The sequence below is a fragment of the Culex pipiens genome, chromosome 2, assembly GCF_016801865.2.
Source record: "Culex pipiens pallens isolate TS chromosome 2, TS_CPP_V2, whole genome shotgun sequence".
In the NCBI taxonomy this organism is placed as follows: Eukaryota; Metazoa; Arthropoda; class Insecta; order Diptera; family Culicidae; genus Culex; species Culex pipiens.
In genome coordinates this window covers 9,903,540-9,922,202 of record NC_068938.1, presented here as the reverse complement: position 1 = coordinate 9,922,202, position 18,663 = coordinate 9,903,540, and the positions used below count along the sequence as shown (strand labels likewise).

Genomic DNA, 18,663 nt, shown 5'->3' with positions numbered 1-18,663 from the left:
TCTTGAGGCGACAAACGAAGTGTTCCTGCCCAGGTTCGACGAAACCGGGCGGTTGTCGCATGAACACTTCCTCTTTGAGGTCACCGTGCAAGTAGGCGGTCCGTACATCCAGGTGCTTCAAAGCGATGTTCTCTTTGCTTGCAATAGCTACAAGGGCACGGAAAGTTGACTGGTTGGCCACCGGAGCGTAGACTTCCTCGAAATCTACCCCAAATTGCTGCGAAAAACCTTGGGCAACAAGTCGTGCTTTGTGTCGAACGGGTACTCCAGCTGCATCTCGTTTGACCTTAAAAACCCATCTGCTTCCAACAGCCTTCCTTCCTTCGGGCAAACGGACCAGTTCCCAGGTCTGGTTCTCTTGGTGACTCTTCAGCTCGGATTCCATTGCGGCTTGCCACTCCACAGCATCAGTTGATGTTCTCGCTTCCTGCAAATTCCGTGGCTCAGCATCTATCTCCGTCCATACTGCGTTAGCTTGATCTCGGTACCGCGCTGGCAGTGTCCCTTTAGTTGTCCTCTGCGACCGTCGAAGATACTCTTCCGGACGGAAACCCCTGAACGGCGAGTCGCTGCTGGTTTCTCCCAAAACTTCCGCTGCGCTGTCGTCTTCCAGTTCGGGGACGATGACTGCTTCGAGATCCTCGTCCGGGGCCACGATTGTGCAAGAAGGTTCCGGCTCCTCCTGAAGCCAGTGATCCTCATTTGCTTCTGTGCACATCTCCGTTTGTTGTGGTTTCCGGAAGCTTCTGACCGATTCCTGTGGCTTCAACTCCATCTCGAGAAACAGGGCATCTCGACTGACAACAATGCGACTAGTCTCTGGGTTCAAGAATCGATAGGCTTTTCTGTTTTCCTGATATCCCACGAAGACCAACGGGATGGCTTTTGGGTCCAGTTTCTGCCGTTTTTGATCGGGAATGTGTACGTACGCCATCGATCCAAACACCCTCAGATGGTTGTATGTTGGTTTCGTCCCGTGCCAGTGCTCGTACGGTGTTCGGTCAATCGAAGCGGACGGTAAACGATTAAGCAGATAGTTGGCCGTCATCACAGCCTCCCCCCAATACTTCTTGTTGAGACCGCCCTCAAGTAGCAAGCATCTGGACATCTCAAGCAATGTTCGGTTTTTCCGTTCGGCCTGGCCGTTCTGCTGCGGGCTGTACGGTGCTGTCTGCTGGAGCACGATTCCATTTTCGCTCAAAAAGGTTTGCAGAGCCTTGCTGTTATACTCCCCACCGCCGTCGCTTCGCAGAATCTGCGGTCTGCGATCAAACTTGTTCTGGACGAGGCTTACATACTCTTTGATTTTGTCGGCGGCCTCGGATTTATGACCTAGAAGATAAACAACCGTGTATTTACTATAGTCGTCTATCATGGTCATAATGAATCGTTTACCTCCAGGCGTATTCACTTCCAACGGACCTGCCAAATCCGTGTGTATCAGCTCAAGCACTGCACTCGACTTGGACGAAGAATCTGGAAAGGGCTTTCGCGCAAGCTTCGCTTCACAGCAGACCGTACACACCGACCTCACGCCACAGTCCCGCAGCTTAAGATCATCGCCTAGTTTCTCCGCCTCGATTCGCTTGACTGCGTCCTGGTGACGATGCCCCAACCGACGGTGCCAAAGGTGTAGACAACGGTCCGAGTGGCACACGGACGAGAGCATCGACTGGTATTGCGGTTGTTTAAGATAGTAAAGACCACCTTTCCTTTCGCCAAGGAGCACCGGTTTGCCGTTCTTCAAAAGCTTGCAGTCGGAGCGGGTAAACAGCACATCGAAGCCTTCATCAGCGATTCTAGCGATCGACACCAGATTACTCGCCAGCTCTGGCACCAGGAGCACTCTTTTCAGGGTTACACTTTTGCTTTGATCACTTTCGTTTAGCACTTCCAACTTGCTCGAACCGGAACCTCTAGCAGGAATCTTCTTCCCGTCTGCTAGACACACTGAACCGCCACTGGCCTTTTCAAGGCTGAACAGATTGTCCACATTGTTCGTCATATGGGCACTTGCCCCAGAATCGAGGTACCACTTATTGTCACTTTCAACGTCACCAGCCGCAAAACAAAACTGGTCTTCATCTTTGTCTTCTTGGCACAGTTTTGCATTGGGCTGCGTGTTTTGTTCGACACTGCTTTTCTTCTTCAACTCAGAGAGCTTTGGACAATGGCGGACAAAATGTCCCTCTTGCTCACAGAAATGACACTTAGGGTTGACACTTTTCTTCGGCTTAAAGCTCATTTTCATCACTTTCTCAGGGAGCATGTTGTCACACTCGTTGTCATTCCGTCTGCGCCACTCGTCGAAAAGCTGCCCCTTCACCATCTCCACCGTCAGCTTGTCGTCACCACGACACTCCAAGGCCGTGATTACTGGATTGTACGAGGGAGGAAGACTCGACAGGATGACCGCGATAATATCGTAGTCTTCAACATTCACTCCAATTCCTTTCAGCCTGTTCACCAACATCGCAATCGCTGCGAGATGATCCGTCATGTTGCCGTTTTCCACCAGTCGAGTTGTGTAGAGTTTCTTTTTGAGGTGGAGCCGGTTGCCCATCGACCTTCGCTCATGGTATCCCTTTAGCGCGTTCCACATGTCGAAAGCAGTTTCCGTGTGCACCACGTGGCAGAGCTGATTGTTCTCCAGCGACAATCCAATCGCAATCCGAGCCTTAGCGTCTTTGTCGGCCCACGATGCGTTCGCCAGCGGCTCGTTCGTTTGCGGTCGAGGCTTTATCACTGTGTCCCAGACGTTATCCTTCATCAGCATGAGAGTTAACCGAAACTTCCAGCTGATCCAGTTGGAATCATCCAGCTTCTCCACAGAGACCTTCGCGTCCGCCATTTTTGATGCCGCTCGATGAACGCTTCCTTCAACAGCTCGGACCTCGCGGTTTTCTCTACCAATTTACTTTACAAGTCGCGCCGCGTTGTTGGGCCTCATAACCTGTAGGCGATTTCGGTCAGCCACGAAATAAAATACCGAGATTAAATCAATCGAGAGTTTATTAAAAAACGATGTTAACTTTAAGAAGGTTAGAACTCGAATGGAGAACAAAAGAGAATGCGCGCAGCGCGAGTGCGCTACAGTTTTGGTTATCCGAAGTTGGCAGCATTGCGTCAGGGGTGGGAGAAGGGGTCGTCCACTGCTCCGTTAACAGTGCTTACCACCGTTCAATCCGTGACACCCTCTGGCCCCGTGATGACCACCATCACCGGTACGACCTTGAGCCCGGCGGTCCAGCAACATTTGTTAGACAGTTAGAAAACAAGTTTATATATTTATTTAAATGGTTTCCATTATAATGAAAAACAAATTAATTATAATCAATAAACAACTGCCAAAAGGACCCAGACCACTTAAATCAAATTGAGCATGCTTGTCGGGACGGTGCTTTGTGGCGGTTTGTGAAACGCGAACAGATAGTAATCACCATCGGGTTGACGTCTTGACGATCTTCCTAGAGTCGAATCACCATTCCAGTGAATTCACCGTGATTTCCGCAGATGAATCCATCTTCATGAAGATAGAAATGAACGACAGGTGACGACGCCTGCTGACGTCGTCATTCTTCGAATCGTAATCCGGACTGGTCTTGGGGGCACTCATTCCGAGGCACATCTCAATAAATTCATCGCACAACTCTGGATCAGTCGTGAAGCTCAAATGAAGACGCCTGAAATAAACAGTAATTTGCTGACTGCGTTTTTTTTTAAATTAATTTAAAATACTCACGGCATACTGCCGTTTGAAGAAACTCTTACCAACAGCGTTCCGAATGCACCGGAGAAAGCTTTCCCCGCCGTCCTTGAGGATGTCAACTTCCGTAGAAGGAAACTCTATGTACTTTCTTGCTCAATTTGTCGTAGGTTTGGTCTTCAACGTAGTAGGCAGGGTAGTCGGCTTCTTGGTCTGGTTCGTGTTCCGTGAGGACTTGTTCCGGTCTGTGTTCCGTGGCCACCGCCGCGGACGGGTCGTCCGTATTTGCGCACTCTGCATTGAGAATAATGGTGTAGACGTAATCTGGTTCCGAGGAGGTAGTAACTGCGGTGGTCATTGAATGGACCGTTTTGACTTGGACCGGAGACGCTTCCAGCGGGACGAATATCTTGGAGGGTGATCGTTGCTCACTGGGTGACTTTATAGATTGGATTGCAACAATTTTCCTGTGGTCACTGCTTCCGCCGTCGAGTTGGAACCATACGTAGAACGTGTACCTCGTTTGAAGGTGATGTTGGAGTTGGAGCGAGAGTTTGAGTCTTTGGTGGGCGATAACTTTTGAAGTGGCCAGATTCCAGAAAAGATGAAAGTTTGTTTTGGAAGCGAAATTGGGTTCAAAACAAAAATAAAAACAAATTTGACAGTCGCACGCAAAAGCAAAAACAAAGTTTTCAACAAAGCAGGTTTGGCGCTGTCAAATGTCAAATTGCAAGAGGTATTTAATTCCTTAATATATTAAATGCGAGCATTTAATACATTAAGGCCTTTGTCACGCCCCTCGTTTAAAACTGTTGATGAATTTCAGAATTTAAGAATTTTTTAAACCCTCGATCGTCACAGATTTGAACTTTTTCAATGTGGGGATTATTCACATCTTTTGACAGCTCCTACCAAACTTACAGTAGCGGCCGCTCAGAATGTTTGTTTTCTTTTTGCATCAGCCGCTGTCAGTCAGATTTTTTTTCTTTCGAAAAACCGCCTCAAATTCAACTAAAAAAAATTCCAAAACACGAAAAAAGTGCAGTGCGTGGCCAAAAAAACAAGCAGCGTTCTGTAATCGTCAATTTGAATGTGACTGTTTGTGCCGCTGTGTGATAAGAAACGACTGATAAGCCAGGGCAACGTGAACTCTTAACAGGATTAGTCGCGGCAAACAAGGAAAAACATGAATCAACTGGTTTGAGGGGACTTTTCTTCAGTGCCTACTCCGTTCGGCAGGTTTGTTTACCCTTTTTTAAGGATATCGATTTCCGGTGAAATTAATTTAGTTTTGTTTGTTCCGACAGGATGTCGTCGTGGGAGTTTTCGTGGACTGACGTGTGTCCGTCGGGGCTGCGTCCCTGGGTGAAGGATTACAACGATTTGGCACCGTGCTTTCAGGAGATTTGCCTCCAGTTGCCGATTTTGGTATTGTTTGCGGTGTTTTCTTCTTACTATTATGGGTCGCACTTCCGGTTGGTGTTCCGGAGTGGAACGCAACGGAAGGCTATACGAGTGCGGGTGGCGGCTTCGATTGGGCTGGGGTTGATTCCGGTGATGAAGATATTCTACATTTTACGGACGCACGGGAAGATCTATCCGATTGATGTGCTGCTGTCGTGCGTTCAGTTTGTAGCCTGGTCGGTTCACGTTGGGTTTTTGGTAAGTTCGCTGAAGAGGGGATCGTTGAGTCAACGTGGGCCGCTGGGGATTATCGTGCTGTGGACATCGCTGCTGGCGTTGGCCAGTATTTGGGTCCACACGAACATCCATTCGGAATATTGGGTTTGGTACGTGGCGGATTTGGTCGTTTTTGGGTGTTACGGAGTGACGTTGATTGCGCCTGGGAATGCACACTTCATCCGGGTTCAGCGAACAGTGGACGAGGAACGCCAGGCGCTGTTGACCCACACTTACACGCGATTCTTCGAGGACATTGACGAATCCGTGCTGGGACCGATTCAGGACGATGCCAACTTCTTCTCGCGACTGCTCTTTTACTGGGTTAAGCCGTTGATCTCCAAGGGTGTCGCTGGAAAGTTAAGGAAAAGTGACGACCTGTTCGATCTTCCCGAATGCCTCAACATGAACCGAGTCGTGGAGAAGCTTCAAAAGCAGCTTACCGCCTCGGCATCCCTCTTTAAAGCCCTGCACAAAAGTTTCGGCTGGGAATTCTACCTAATTGGACTCCTGCGACTCTTGGCCGATCTCTCCGGCTTCGCCGGACCAATCCTGCTAGGAGGGCTGCTTCGCAGTGAAAACTTCCCCAACGTAACGGAACCCGCAACCGACCCCGACTGCGACTCCTGCCAGGCCACCGACTTCCGGCCGTACTACTACGCGCTCGGCCTCCTCGCGGCCACCCTCATCAGCTGCTTCGCCGGCGTCCACTTCAACTGGAAAATGACCCTCGTCAGCACGAAAATGCGCATGAGTCTCGTAACGGCCATCTACCGCAAGTCCCTGACCGCCAAAGGTCTCCAAAGTGCCCGCCCGGAAATCCTCAACCTCATGTCAACCGACACCGACCGAATCGTCAACTCCTGCGTCAGCTTCCACTCCTTCTGGAGCATCCCCTTCCAGCTCTTCACCACCCTGTACCTGCTCTACACCCAACTCGGGCTCGCCTTCCTGGCCGGCGTCATCTTCGCCATCGTCCTCATCCCGATCAACCGCCAAATCGCGCTCAAAATCGGCCAACTCTCGCAAGGCCTCATGACCGCCAAGGACGGCCGCATCGCCATCACCTCAGAAACAATCGCCGGCGCCAAACACATCAAAACCAACGCCTGGGAGGACGTCTTCCTGAACAAGATCGAACGCATCCGCGCCGAGGAGGTCGGCTTCCTGTCCCGCAGGAAGTACCTGGACGCGCTCTGTGTTTACTTTTGGGCCACGACCCCGGTCCTGATGTGTCTGCTCACGTTTGGGACGTCGGTTCTGCTGGGCAGTACTCTTACGGCGGCCACCACCTACACCAGTGTGGCGTTGCTGAACATGCTGATTGGACCGTTGAACGCATTTCCGTGGGTGTTGAATGGGCTGGCGGAGGCGTGGGTGTCGCTGAAACGCGTGCAGGAGCTGATTGAGGTGAGTTTATTGTAGGGGTGACCAAAGTATGGCCCGCGGGCCAAACATGGCCCGCGAGGTGATTTTTTGTGGCCCGCGGACCCATTTTGAATAATCATGTAAAATGGCCCGTTGACCACTTGTCAAGTGATTTTATACTTTTCCAAAATCAAGGTTTATTTTGAACTTTTTTATGATAATCTTTTCTATTTTTTGTTAATAAAAAATGAGGTATCAATATTTCGATAACCAATTAAGGATAAAAATATGTTCGCAATTCGCAATTCGCAATTTTCAGTGTAAAAACGGGCCTTAACCGATCTTATGCACCAGGTTCCCGACGAACACGCACTGCCCTTACACCTACATCTCACCCTTGCTCTGAGTCAGTACGAGCAGCACGCTAGAACACGCTTTGAGTGTTCGTGCCAGGCATGCACACCTTCTTTTCCGGTTACGCATTTTAACTCGGCCGGGGGTGGTACATTACGTAGGGTTTGATGCAAGTATAAGCGCCTAACCATTTATAGTGTGCCTATTAACGTTCATTAAAGCAAAACCTTTTATATTTTTAGTTTGAATTCAAAAACTAATTGTTATTTACTGTGTATTGTTTTCTCCTGAAATCTTTCCTAGTGCTGAATCGTGTTTATATGTAGCTATTTCTTTTGTCGCGGTGTTTTGTTACAATTTTTGGTCCTAAGCATGTTATAAAAGTTTATCAAAAATACAATAGTAATATTTGTGTTAATCCTTTAACCATTCCATAAATTGAGTAAGGGCTCAAACCTCACTTGTTTGAAAAAAGGGTGAAGATTGAAAACAATAGACAGTAAAAGAGAATTTATTTTATAAAAATCAAGTATCAATAGTAAGAGAATGATGAGCGTATTTTGAAGAATAAAAATGAGAAGCTAGATGTATTAGATGTAAAATTAGACAATAGTTAATAAATAGAGATGCAAAACAAGCTTAGATTATAGTAATGATAATTTATAGGACAGATAAAGAATTATTCAAATAAATAAATTCGCAATAAAATCAAAAAAGATTAGGCAAATGAACAATAGACTTGATATTACTAGTACATTAAGGAAAAGTATATATTTAACGAAAAACACAAAGTTTTTACAGCAGTATCAATTGATAGAAAAGAGTGGAAAAGCTTTGAGAGATAAGAGAATCAAAAGTTAGTAACATTAAAATCAAATGTTGGATATTAAATAGAAGAATCAGTGAAGAATTGGGAATCAGAAGAGCAAAACAAAAATAGGAGATAGGGGACCATCCATAAACCACGTGGACACTTTAGGGGGGGGGGGGTATGGCGATTGTCCACACTCCATACAAAAAAGTTTTTTTTTGTATGGACAATTGTCCACGAGGGGGGGGAGGGGGTTTGTGATTTCCAAAAAAGTGTCCACGTGGTTTGTGGATGGTCCCTAGGTGGTAGCTGAGAATGAAGAGAAGAGAAACCCCGTTGTGCGATGTTTCAGGTACATCCACAGCAGTTGACTCAACATACAGCGAATCAAAACAATACCGTCTACAATCACAAATTACTTCCCTTTCCCACATTGTCGCGCCCCTTTCTTTTAGCCGTCTCGACTCTGACCCGCGGTGGTCAAAGGTTTACGATCCGTTTCCACAGGCCACCAGCTAGGTCATCATGAAAACCAAGCCAACGTGGAGGTAAGAAAATAGGACACCCGCAAGGAACCAGAGCTATACTGTTCTGATCAAGATAGTTCGGATGATCTAACAGAACTACGGATGTAGTTAGTTACGCTCCTTCCAGGATGTTCCTTACGTGGACGTCAACCCAAGAGCACGCAACAAGGTCAGTGCCATTGCATGCTCTTAGGTATCAATCCTTGGCCTGCAATTAAGGACAAAAATATGTTGTTCAAAAATCTTAATAATTGAAACAATTTCACAAGTTTCGAAGTGAGTAAAACTAGGGGGCAAAAATGTATTTTTGAAAAACCTAAAAAAAATCTAAGTAAATATAAGTGCGTTTAGTATCATTTGAGCATGTTCGGGTTATTTATTCAAAAGTAATTTGAATGTTAGTGAATTTTCGATGTATAATAGGTGAAGCGACATAAACTTTGAAAAATATTTGCAAATGCCTTACTTTTAATCAAAGAAAATTTTCAAAAAATAACAGAAGTTAAAAAAAAACAATAAAGATGTATTTTCAATTCTTTTAAATAAAAATAACGAAATTTCATTTGTTTAAATTACTTGTTTCGCAAATTTGGCCTGCAAGCTCATTTGGGCTTCAAATTTGGCCCGGCCTCTAAAAACTTTGAGCACCCCTGGTTTATTGGCTTGATAATTCCTATGACCACAACAAAGCTTAAAAATCCTAAAAGTTATTTTGGAAACATTTATAATTACGTTTTTTAATATTTAAATTTTAAAATTCTAAAATTCACTTTTAAAGTTAAAAACATAACAAACTAAAATTTCTAATTTTTTTTGAGATTTTAAAAATTTGAAAACATCTGCAAAATAAACAAAATCACAATTAAAACAAATGAAAAATTTTAAAATATTTTTTTCCATAATTTAAATAAATTGTATAAGTGAAAATAGTATTCAACTCAATTCAAAACAATTTTAAATGCATTTTTCTGAATTTAAAATTATATTTAGCATTATATTTAGCATCAAAAATACTTTGTTTTTTTTTCTATTTAAATTTCGTCTGTAATTAGATGATTTGAAAACTAATGATTGCAAAACAACTGGACAGGTGTAAAATGTATTTTGAAACACTTTTATTTTATTTAATTGTAGCTTGGCTTGTAATTTCAATATTTGTATTTTTTTATGTTTTGCCTCCTTCTTGACTTTTGTCAGAGCCGAGGAACATACACTCCAAAAAATATTTGCAACGGCCTAAAAATAAAAAAAAATATGAATATCCAAAATTATTTTTTTTCTCAATTTTGGATATTTTTTATTTTTTTTTAATTACAAAATTATAAAAAACCTCAAAGATTTTAGATTTAAAATTATATAATAAAATATTTTTGAAATATAAATAAACTTCACAAAAAAAAAAAAATAAAATAAAAAAAATATTTCAAAACGTGATTTTTTTTATGTTTCAAATCTTTAAAAAAAGTTTTAGAGGCTTTAAAAATCTTAAATTATTGAATTGACTTCAAACATTAAAACAAATATATTAAAAAAAAAAAACAAAAATCTAAATGCCTAGATTTTTTGTGTTTTTTTTTAAATTTTTTACGATTTTTAATGAAACTTTAAACTTTAAAATTCAGTAAACAAAAAAAAAATATAAATTACAAAAAATAAGCATATTTTTTTCAATTTTGGATGTTATTTTGAATAGAAAATAGAAAATTGTAAAACATTAAAAACCTCAAATTTTTAAGACATTTTTATAATTTAAAAAAATTCAACCATTTAATTTTTTTTATATTTTTAGAAATTTTAAACATTTTAAAATTATTATAGAAATTTAAACATTTAAATGATTTTAAACATTTTAAAAATTTAAAATTAAAAGGAACATGAAACAAAAACAAAATTTTCAAATAATAAAATTTTCGTATATTTATATTATTGAAATCTAGTAATAAATTGTTTTTTTTATCATCCAAATTTAAGAATTTTTACATATTTAAAACTTTTAATATTTAAATTTAGTTTAAAAAAAATCAGAATATCACTTTTTTTTTATTTTGTATTTTTTTTTTACTAGAAAATTAAAAGTTACAAAACTTTAGAAACTGAAATTTTTATTAATAAATTTTATAATTTTAAAAGATTCTAACATTGTTTTTTTTTTAATTTTGGAATTTTAAAGATTTAAATGATTTCGAACATTAAAAAATATATATAAAATTAAAAAGAACATGAATAAGAAAAACTAAATTTTAAATGTTTATTGTTTTTCATTTTCGGATATTTATATTTTTGAACTTTCGTTTTTTTGTTTGTTTTTATTATTCAAATTTTTCATTTTTTACATTTTTACAACATTAATGAAACTTTTAAATTATGAACTTAGTTGACAACAAAATTATAAAATTAAAAAAAATTAATAGATTTATCTGCTATAAAAAAATAATTCAAAATCCTCAACAAATTTTAGGAGATTTTTTTTGGAATTTCAATCATTTTAATGATTTTGAACATGATCAAAAATAAAATAAAAATGAGCAGAAAACAAAATTTTCAATGTTTATTATTATTAGTTTTGGATATCTATATTTTAGAAATATTGAAAAAGAATCGTGTTTTTTATCATCCTAATTTTTTACATTTTTTCAACTTTTGCTAACTTTTTACTACTTTTACTAATTTTAAATTTTTCAATTTAGTTAACAAAAAATAAAAAAATATCAATAATATTTTCTAATTTTGTATATTATTTTCACTAGAAAATTAAAAATTACAAAACTCTAAAAACCTATTTTTTAGAGATTTTATAATTTTAAAAGCTTTTAGAAATTTTATGCATTGAAATGATTTTAAACATTAAAAAAATAAATAAATTAAAAAACATGGAAAAAAATAAAAAAAATCAATGTTATTTTTTTTAAATTTTAGGATATTTATATTTTTAATTTTAAACTTTTTTTACGATTTTTTATTACTATATGTTTGTTTTTGAGCATTTCTACAACTTTTAATAAAAAATCCAATTTATGAAATATGTTAACATAAAAAATATAAATTACAAAAAATAAGAATATATTTTTTTTATTCAGGATATTACGTGATATTATTTTCAATAAAATATTACAAAATTGCAAAAGGCTCATTTTTTTAGAAATGTCAGATTTGAAATTTTTGAAAGTTTCAATAATTAAAAAAAATATTAAATGATTGTGGATTGAATGTTTGAAATTAAAAAAGGTTTATTTAATTTAAAAAAACATGAAAAAACTAAATTTTAAATGTTTATTTTTTATATTTGGATAGTTATATTTTTGAAATTTAGTTTTTTTTTTTAGTTTTTCTATTATCCACATCTCTGATTTTTCTTAAATTTTTACAGCTTTTAATAAATTTTTGAATTCAGCTAAAAATTTCAAAAACCCAAAATTTTCTGAGATATTAGAGTTTTAATTTTTTAAAGCTTCCAACATTTTAAAAATATTGTTTTTTTTTATTTTTAAGCATGTAAATGATTTCAAACATTAAAAAATATAAAATAGAAAAGAACATAAATAAGAACATAAAATTAGACCATTTTCAATTAACACCTAAACTCCCAAGCTCGAGAAAAAGGAGGAATTTCCATACAAATTCCCTCTTTTTCTTGAGCTTGAGAGTTTAGGTGTTAAAGACACTAAAACGTTCAAAAAACTGAACTGAATCTAAATTTTAAAAACTTGACCGAAGTTGAACTCAAACTCAGTGAAAACTTTATCCCATTGCAGCTGCCCAACATCAACCTGTCCGAGTACTACAAACCGCTCACGGAAACGGAAACGTCCTACTCGGGTGCGTCCCGCCGGCCGGTGGTGATCGCCATCCGGGACGGCCACTTTGAGTTCGACATCCGGCGCAGCCGCAAGGAGGTGGACCTGGTGCAGGAGGACATTGTCGACTTCCGGTTCGAGAACCTGTCGCTGCAGATCCGGCAGGGCGAGCTGATCTGTTTGGAGGGACCGGTGGGTGGGGGGAAGACTTCGCTGCTGGAGGTCGTGTTGGCGAACTTTAAGTGCACGCAGGGCGTGGTGGCGCTGGGTAATGTGGAGGAAGGGTTTGGGTATGTGGCGCAGAGTGCGTGGTTGCAGCGCGGGACGATCCGGGAGAATATTTTGTGGGGTGAGATGTACGATGACGCGAGGTACAAGGCGGTGATTCATGCTTGTGCGTTGAACTATGATTTGAACTTGTTGAAGGGGGACGGAACGGGGGTGGGGGAGCAAGGTCGGACGTTGTCCGGTGGACAGCGAGCGAGGGTGGCGTTGGCCAGAGCGATCTACCAGAACAAGCAGATTTATTTGTTGGATGATATTTTGTCGGCGTTGGACGCCCATGTGGCGTCGCACATCGTGCGGCACTGCATCTTTGGACTGCTGCGGGACAAGACTCGGATCATCGTGACGCAACACCCGATGGTGTTGAACCAGGCGAACCAGATTCTGCACGTGGAGAATGGGAAGGTCAGCCAGAGTGACATCACGAGTGCCGCTTCGTTGATGAGCGATTTTGAGGACGACGGAGAAGATTTGGCGGGGACGCATCTGAATGCCGAGTACGAACCGCAGTGCACGAAGGGGGACGACACCAAGAGTCTGGACAGTGTGATGGCGGAAGAGACGCACGAGTTTGGCCATCTGGATAGGAAAGTGCTTGGGGCTTATTGGAGCGCTACCGGGAGGTCACTTGGGTTTTGGGTGGTGTTTTCGGTGCTGCTGATGCAGGTTTCCCGGAATTTGACGGACGCGTGGCTAGCGTATTGGGTTGGAGCTTCCTCCGGAGGAGTTCCGCCTCCTCAACCAAACGACACCCTGCTGGAACTGACAAACAACGACACAATCCAAAGCCTCTGGAACATCGACTCCTTCCGGAGCATCCTATCGATGGCCCAGGACTTTCTGTCCGCCCTCGTCAAAGGAGTGGACCACGACTCGGAACTGGCGGAGGAGCTACAGCAGGAAGCGCTCCTGCCGGAAGTGAACAACAAAACGCTCACGATGTACTACCTTGGGGTGTACAGCGCGTTGGCCGTCGGCAACTCGCTGATTACGCTAATCCGGGCGTTTCTGTTTGCCTTTGCCGGCATCCGGGCCGCCAAGTACGTGCACGACAAGCTGCTCAAGAGTGTGCTTTATGTGAGTATCTTTGCTGTCTTGTTTTAATTAGGTTAAACTTTCTTCAAAACTGTCGATTTAGAACATTTACCTTCAAAATCCTGCCGAAAAGAAACACTGAAAAAGTTTGACAGTTGTGTGGAAAGCTTAACGACAATTTTTGACAGTTCTTGTCTGCCCCGCAAAATTTCGATACCCAGTCGTGACAAGTCAGCTCAATTCGGTTAAATTTCCGTCCGCGCCTACTAACGCTACCCAGTCGTGCAATTCTTGACAATTTCCAAACAAATTCGTTCTCTCCCATTTTAGACCAACTTCCAGTTCTTCGACGTGGCCCCGCTCGGGCGCATCCTGAACCGGTTCTCCTCGGACGTGTACACCATCGACGATTCGCTCCCGTTCATCGCCAACATCCTCCTCGCACAGTTCTTCGGCCTGCTCGGCGCCCTCTCCATCAGTCTGTACGCGATGCCCTGGCTCGGGCTGCTCGTAATCCCGCTGTGTCCGATCTACCTGTCGCTGCAGAACCAGTACCGGTTCGCGTCACGGGACATCAAGCGGTTGGCGAGCAACGCGCTGTCGCCGCTGTACGCGCACTTTACCGAGACGCTGCAGGGGATGGGTACGATCCGGGCGATGAGGGGGGAGGCACGGTTCAGGCGGGACTTTAGCTTCAAGCTGGAGGAGAGCATTAAGGCGCAGCTGTCGGCGTCGGCGGCGCAGCAGTGGCTGGGACTGAGGTTGCAGCTGTTGGGAGCGGTTTTGGTGGGTGGGGCTGGCCTGTTGGCGGCGATTACTTCGGCGCACTTGACGTCGCCGGAGATGGTGGGGCTTACGATTTCGTATGCGTTGTCGATTACGGGGCTGCTTTCGGGGTTGTTGAACGCGGTGTCGGAGACGGAGCAGGAGTTTGTGGCGGTTGAGCGTGTTCAGCAGTATTGTGAGCTGGAGAAGGAGCCGAATGCGGATGGTTCGGCGGATCCGCCGTTTGGATGGCCGTACCAGGGGGTTGTTCAGTTTGAGAATGTGTTCTTGAGGTACAGAGAGCATTTAGCTTGTGCGTTAAAGGGATTCACGCTGCACATAACCTCTTGCGAGCGGATTGGCGTGGTCGGACGGACCGGAGCAGGTAAGTCCTCTGTGTTGGCGTCTATGTTGAGGGTAGCTCCGCTGGACCAAGGTTCGGTAACGATTGATAATGTTAACATAGCCACATTGCCGCTGGACGTGCTGCGAAGTCGCGTGGCCGTCGTTTCGCAAGATGCGTTCCTCTTCAACGGAACCATCCGGGAGAATCTTGACCCGCGGGGTTTGCACCTAGATTCAGAGATCTGGGAAGCCATTACTTGCTGCTTGGCCTCTCCGTTAGTGCAAGCTTTGGGCGGTCTCAACGCCAAATTAGACCCGTCCGGGTCGAATCTGTCCGCCGGACAGAAGCAACTGCTCTGCCTTACGAGAGCCCTGCTGAAAAAGTCCAAAATCGTCCTCATCGACGAAGGAACCGCCAACCTGGACTGCGAGTCCGAATCAGCCATCCAGATGGTTCTGAAGAATGCGTTCCGCGGCCGGACCGTAATTCTGATCGCCCATCGACTGAACGGCCTGCAAAACACCGACCGGATCGTTGTGATGCGGGACGGCGTAATCTCCGAGCAGGGAACGCCCCGGGAGTTGGCCGCAAACGAGGAAAGTGCATTTCACTCGATGCTGCTGGAACAACAGAACACGGCCTTTGGCCAGCTGTAGAAGAGTCTGCTAGTCATAAGAGAGAAATAGCGTGGAAAGACTGAAAACATTTCCACAAATATTCTGATTTTTAAGCTAAGTTTTAATTTGTGCTGTGTAAAAAGTGCAAGTTTTGTCTTTCTATAATTCCTTTTATTTCAATCGTAGTTAGGTCAAAAAATAATCGTTATAATATAAACATCATTCACTCAAAGCAAAGATCATCAGCAAACACTTTGGTTCTATATTCTGGAACGGAAAAAAGAAATCTCCCTCACCCTCTAGGCCACATGCTTGACCCGCTGCAGCGCGATGTAGCACCGCTTCGTGGCCAGGTCGTGGTATCCGACCGGGCCGATCTCGCAGTCCGCACAGATCAGGTACTTGGTGTTGGCGACCGTGTGCGAGAAGGCAATGTTCTCGAAGGTGAACATGTCCGCCACCACCCAGAAGCGCGTCAACTTCTGGCAGGCGAGTTCCGGTTCGCCGCCCGCGTCCGGTTGACGTTTCTTCTGGCGTGGTTCCGGCAGGTCGTACTGGAAGATTGTAAAACATATAATTTAGTAGAATTTTCAGTTAAATTTACAAGAAAAATTCAATTTTCAGAAGATTATTTGAATTTGCCGAATTGGTTCTAAAGGAGGCAAACAAGGCAAAATGTATGCAGGCTGTCGTTTGTACAAACAAATCCATGCAAACAAACAAAGCAGGCAAACTGTCAAAAAGTGCGAGTTTGTTTGTTTGCCGTAGTGTAATAGCTACTTAAGACCTTCGTAGTAGCTGTTTTTCACAACTTTTCTAGACTGGGTTTGGCAATAAACTTTTTAAACATTTACGAGTCAATACAGCTCCAATCAGTTCTGTAAAATTAACCAATATCTGGATTACTAAAATCTTAACTAACACTAAAAGAACCAAAAACGACTGAACAAACATGGTTAAAATCGATTTTGAACCGGTTGAAAGAACTCAACTTCCCAGTCAACTCGATTCGTGTTTTGGAACGGAATTCGATTATAATCGGATGCGTATTCCGTTTTAAACACAACAAGCGATACAAACACGGAACCGGAAATTTGTATTGAACAGACAGGGTTTACCTAGAATCTAGTAGAATTTTAACAGACTTTAAGCGGACGCAAAGTGACAGTTCTGCGCATTAAGCAAAAACGTTCTTAATTTATATATCTATTGAAATTTCATCAAAGTTAGCAAAAGTATAATTTTTTTTGTAACCTTCCTAATTATCACAAAATTATGAATTTGTTAAGATTTTATCAACCTATATTTTTTGAGAACATACAGTTTACTGACCTTATAACTTTAGACACAACAAAAATCTTCTAATTAAATTAAACCTGTAAATCTTAATTATAAACCCTCCAACTCACCTCAACTTCAACGTAATCTGCACAGCCCGGCTTCAGCATCAGGGAGTCACAGTGCGTGCACCGGACGTTGGTTTTGTTCTTCTCCTGTTCCGTCAAATCGGCCACGTTCAGTGCGGTCTCGTCGGTGGTGCTCATGCTGGATTAAATACTGTTGAACTCGTTAACTTGATTTGCCGGAATTATTTACTGTTGGTGAAATTTTATTTCAACCGGAATGATTCGTGGACGTTGCGTTGGTTTGTTTGTAAACAGATGATAAACGGTGGAGAATTTTCAGTTTGACGTGTTGTTGTTGACGTTTGGATTTTTTAGGGGGTAGGACACTTAAAATTCTGTTTGAAAATCTTTTGAATAAAATATTTTTTAAATAATGTAATATATATTTTTAAATGTAAAATTGTAAAATGTTTTCCAAAAAATATTATTCTTATTCTTCAAAATATTAGAGCAGGGGTGTCCAACCCCCTCAATTCAATTCGAAATTTATTCAGCAATTATTTTTAAAACAACATTGGCCAAATAGTGTTAGTAGTTTGCGATATGTTTTGATGAAAAATAAAATATTTTGGATTTGCTTATTTGAACGCGACTGAAAATTACAAACGTATCAATAATTTTTAAAATTCTCAAATTCCATATAATTATAATCTTATAATCTCAAAATGCAGAATCCTAACATTAAAAGGACGGATTTTATTAATTCCTCGAAATAAACTAAACTAGAGGGATAGCCCAACAATTATTATTAAATTGTCTAACAGAAAAAAAATAAAAAAAAAAAACCAAAAACATTTAATTTATTTTAAACGGAAATTAAAAAAATTGACATTTTTTTAATTTCAATCAAAAAGTTAAAAAAATCTTAAATTTATTAATTAAAAAATAAAAAAAAATAAAATATGTACCAGAAAATTACTTACAAAATTAAAAAAAACTTAAAATCCAAATTTAATAATCCAAAAATTCAAAAATTTTAAAATTCTAAAATTTAAAATTCTAAAATTTTAAATAACTTTATTTAGTACAGTCGACTCTCTGGTTGTCAATAACCAAGGGACCGTCGAGGAAGGGAATCATCAGTTTACAGAACGATGCAAAATGAAGACTCGATCGAAAATATTTTTTTCTTGATACCCAGCTATGGGAGAGAATCATGGCAACGTCCATCAAACAAAAACAATCTAATGTCAAACACCCTTCAAAGCTTCGTTTCGTCAAGAAAAATGTCTATGCAAGCCATGAGAAAGTGAAATTATTGACAACCGGAAGAGATTTTTAAAGCAAACAGAATCCAAGGGACCGTCGAGGAAGAGATCCTTCAAGCAAGGGAAAATATCGAGGAATGAAGATAATTGAAGTATGCAGATTGAAGGGACTGAAGAATTCATCGATAGATGGAGAATTATTGATATCGAGAAAATCGACAGCCAGAGAGTCGACTGTATATCTAAAAAAATAAATAAAACGTGTAAATCATCCAAAATTTTAAAATAAAAAATCTAACTTCAAAATATTAATAAAAAATATTAAAATTATCAAACTCAAAAGTTGAAAATTCAAAATTTGATTGCAAAATTGGTTAAACAACAAAATTGTCTTGAAGATCCTAATATTCTACTCTATCGGTCAATATAATAAAATTCTATTTTATATTATATTAATTTTATTTTTTGGGAGGCTTCAGGATTGACGTTCAGAGATTTTCGGGATTTTAGATCCCAAATTGATGAGGTTTATTTTTAAATTAAAAGTTACACTCTTAAATAAAATACTTATTTATTAATACACGTTCTTCACTAAGAGCGAAATTTGCAAAAAAAAACCTATTTTACTTTTATGGGACCAAAAAAAGAACTTTTGGAGCTTATTAAATGCATGAAAAAAAAAATCACGGAGGTATGAAGTTCTGTAAAATCATTATTGCTGTTTTAAAGATCTTTTTTAACGGAGCACATCAACAAGAGCT

At 40.9% G+C, this 18,663-nt stretch overlaps 3 protein-coding genes across 3 annotated transcripts in view; 2 read left to right on the top strand and 1 right to left on the bottom strand.

The window, feature by feature from the left end:
* Nucleotides 1-18,663, top strand: part of LOC120418713 (uncharacterized) — a 406,326-nt gene that overhangs the window by 95,734 nt on the left and 291,929 nt on the right. The window lies entirely within an intron of this gene.
* LOC120418696 (ATP-binding cassette sub-family C member 10) lies at nt 4,744-15,538 on the top strand. The gene is made up of 4 exons (XM_039581161.2): nt 4,744-4,945; nt 5,014-6,796; nt 12,199-13,602; nt 13,891-15,538. Exons 2-4 carry the CDS (start codon nt 5,015-5,017, stop codon nt 15,325-15,327), a joined length of 4,623 nt encoding a protein of 1,540 aa, XP_039437095.1. The 5' UTR covers nt 4,744-4,945; nt 5,014; the 3' UTR covers nt 15,328-15,538.
* On the bottom strand, nt 15,438-16,927 carry LOC120418718 (guanine nucleotide exchange factor MSS4 homolog). Its single transcript, XM_039581191.2, has 2 exons — nt 16,698-16,927; nt 15,438-15,842 (listed from the first exon to the last, which is right to left on the bottom strand). The coding sequence occupies exons 1-2, from the start codon at nt 16,830-16,832 to the stop codon at nt 15,588-15,590; spliced, it is 390 nt and encodes a 129-aa protein (XP_039437125.1). The 5' UTR covers nt 16,833-16,927; the 3' UTR covers nt 15,438-15,587.

What these genes read in the sequence shown, in the direction of transcription:
- LOC120418696 (XM_039581161.2), top strand. Translation starts at nt 5,015, where the DNA reads ATGTCGTCGTGGGAGTTTTCGTGGACTGACGTGTGTCCGTCGGGGCTG. An exon ending in GCGTGCAGGAGCTGATTGAG is followed by an intron (nt 6,797 to 12,198) that starts GTGAGTTTATTG and finishes ATCCCATTGCAG; the next exon opens with CTGCCCAACATCAACCTGTC. An exon ending in TGCTCAAGAGTGTGCTTTAT is followed by an intron (nt 13,603 to 13,890) that starts GTGAGTATCTTT and finishes CTCCCATTTTAG; the next exon opens with ACCAACTTCCAGTTCTTCGA.
- LOC120418718 (XM_039581191.2), bottom strand. Translation starts at nt 16,832, where the DNA reads ATGAGCACCACCGACGAGACCGCACTGAACGTGGCCGATTTGACGGAA. An exon ending in CAGATTACGTTGAAGTTGAG is followed by an intron (nt 15,843 to 16,697) that starts GTGAGTTGGAGG and finishes ACAATCTTCCAG; the next exon opens with TACGACCTGCCGGAACCACG.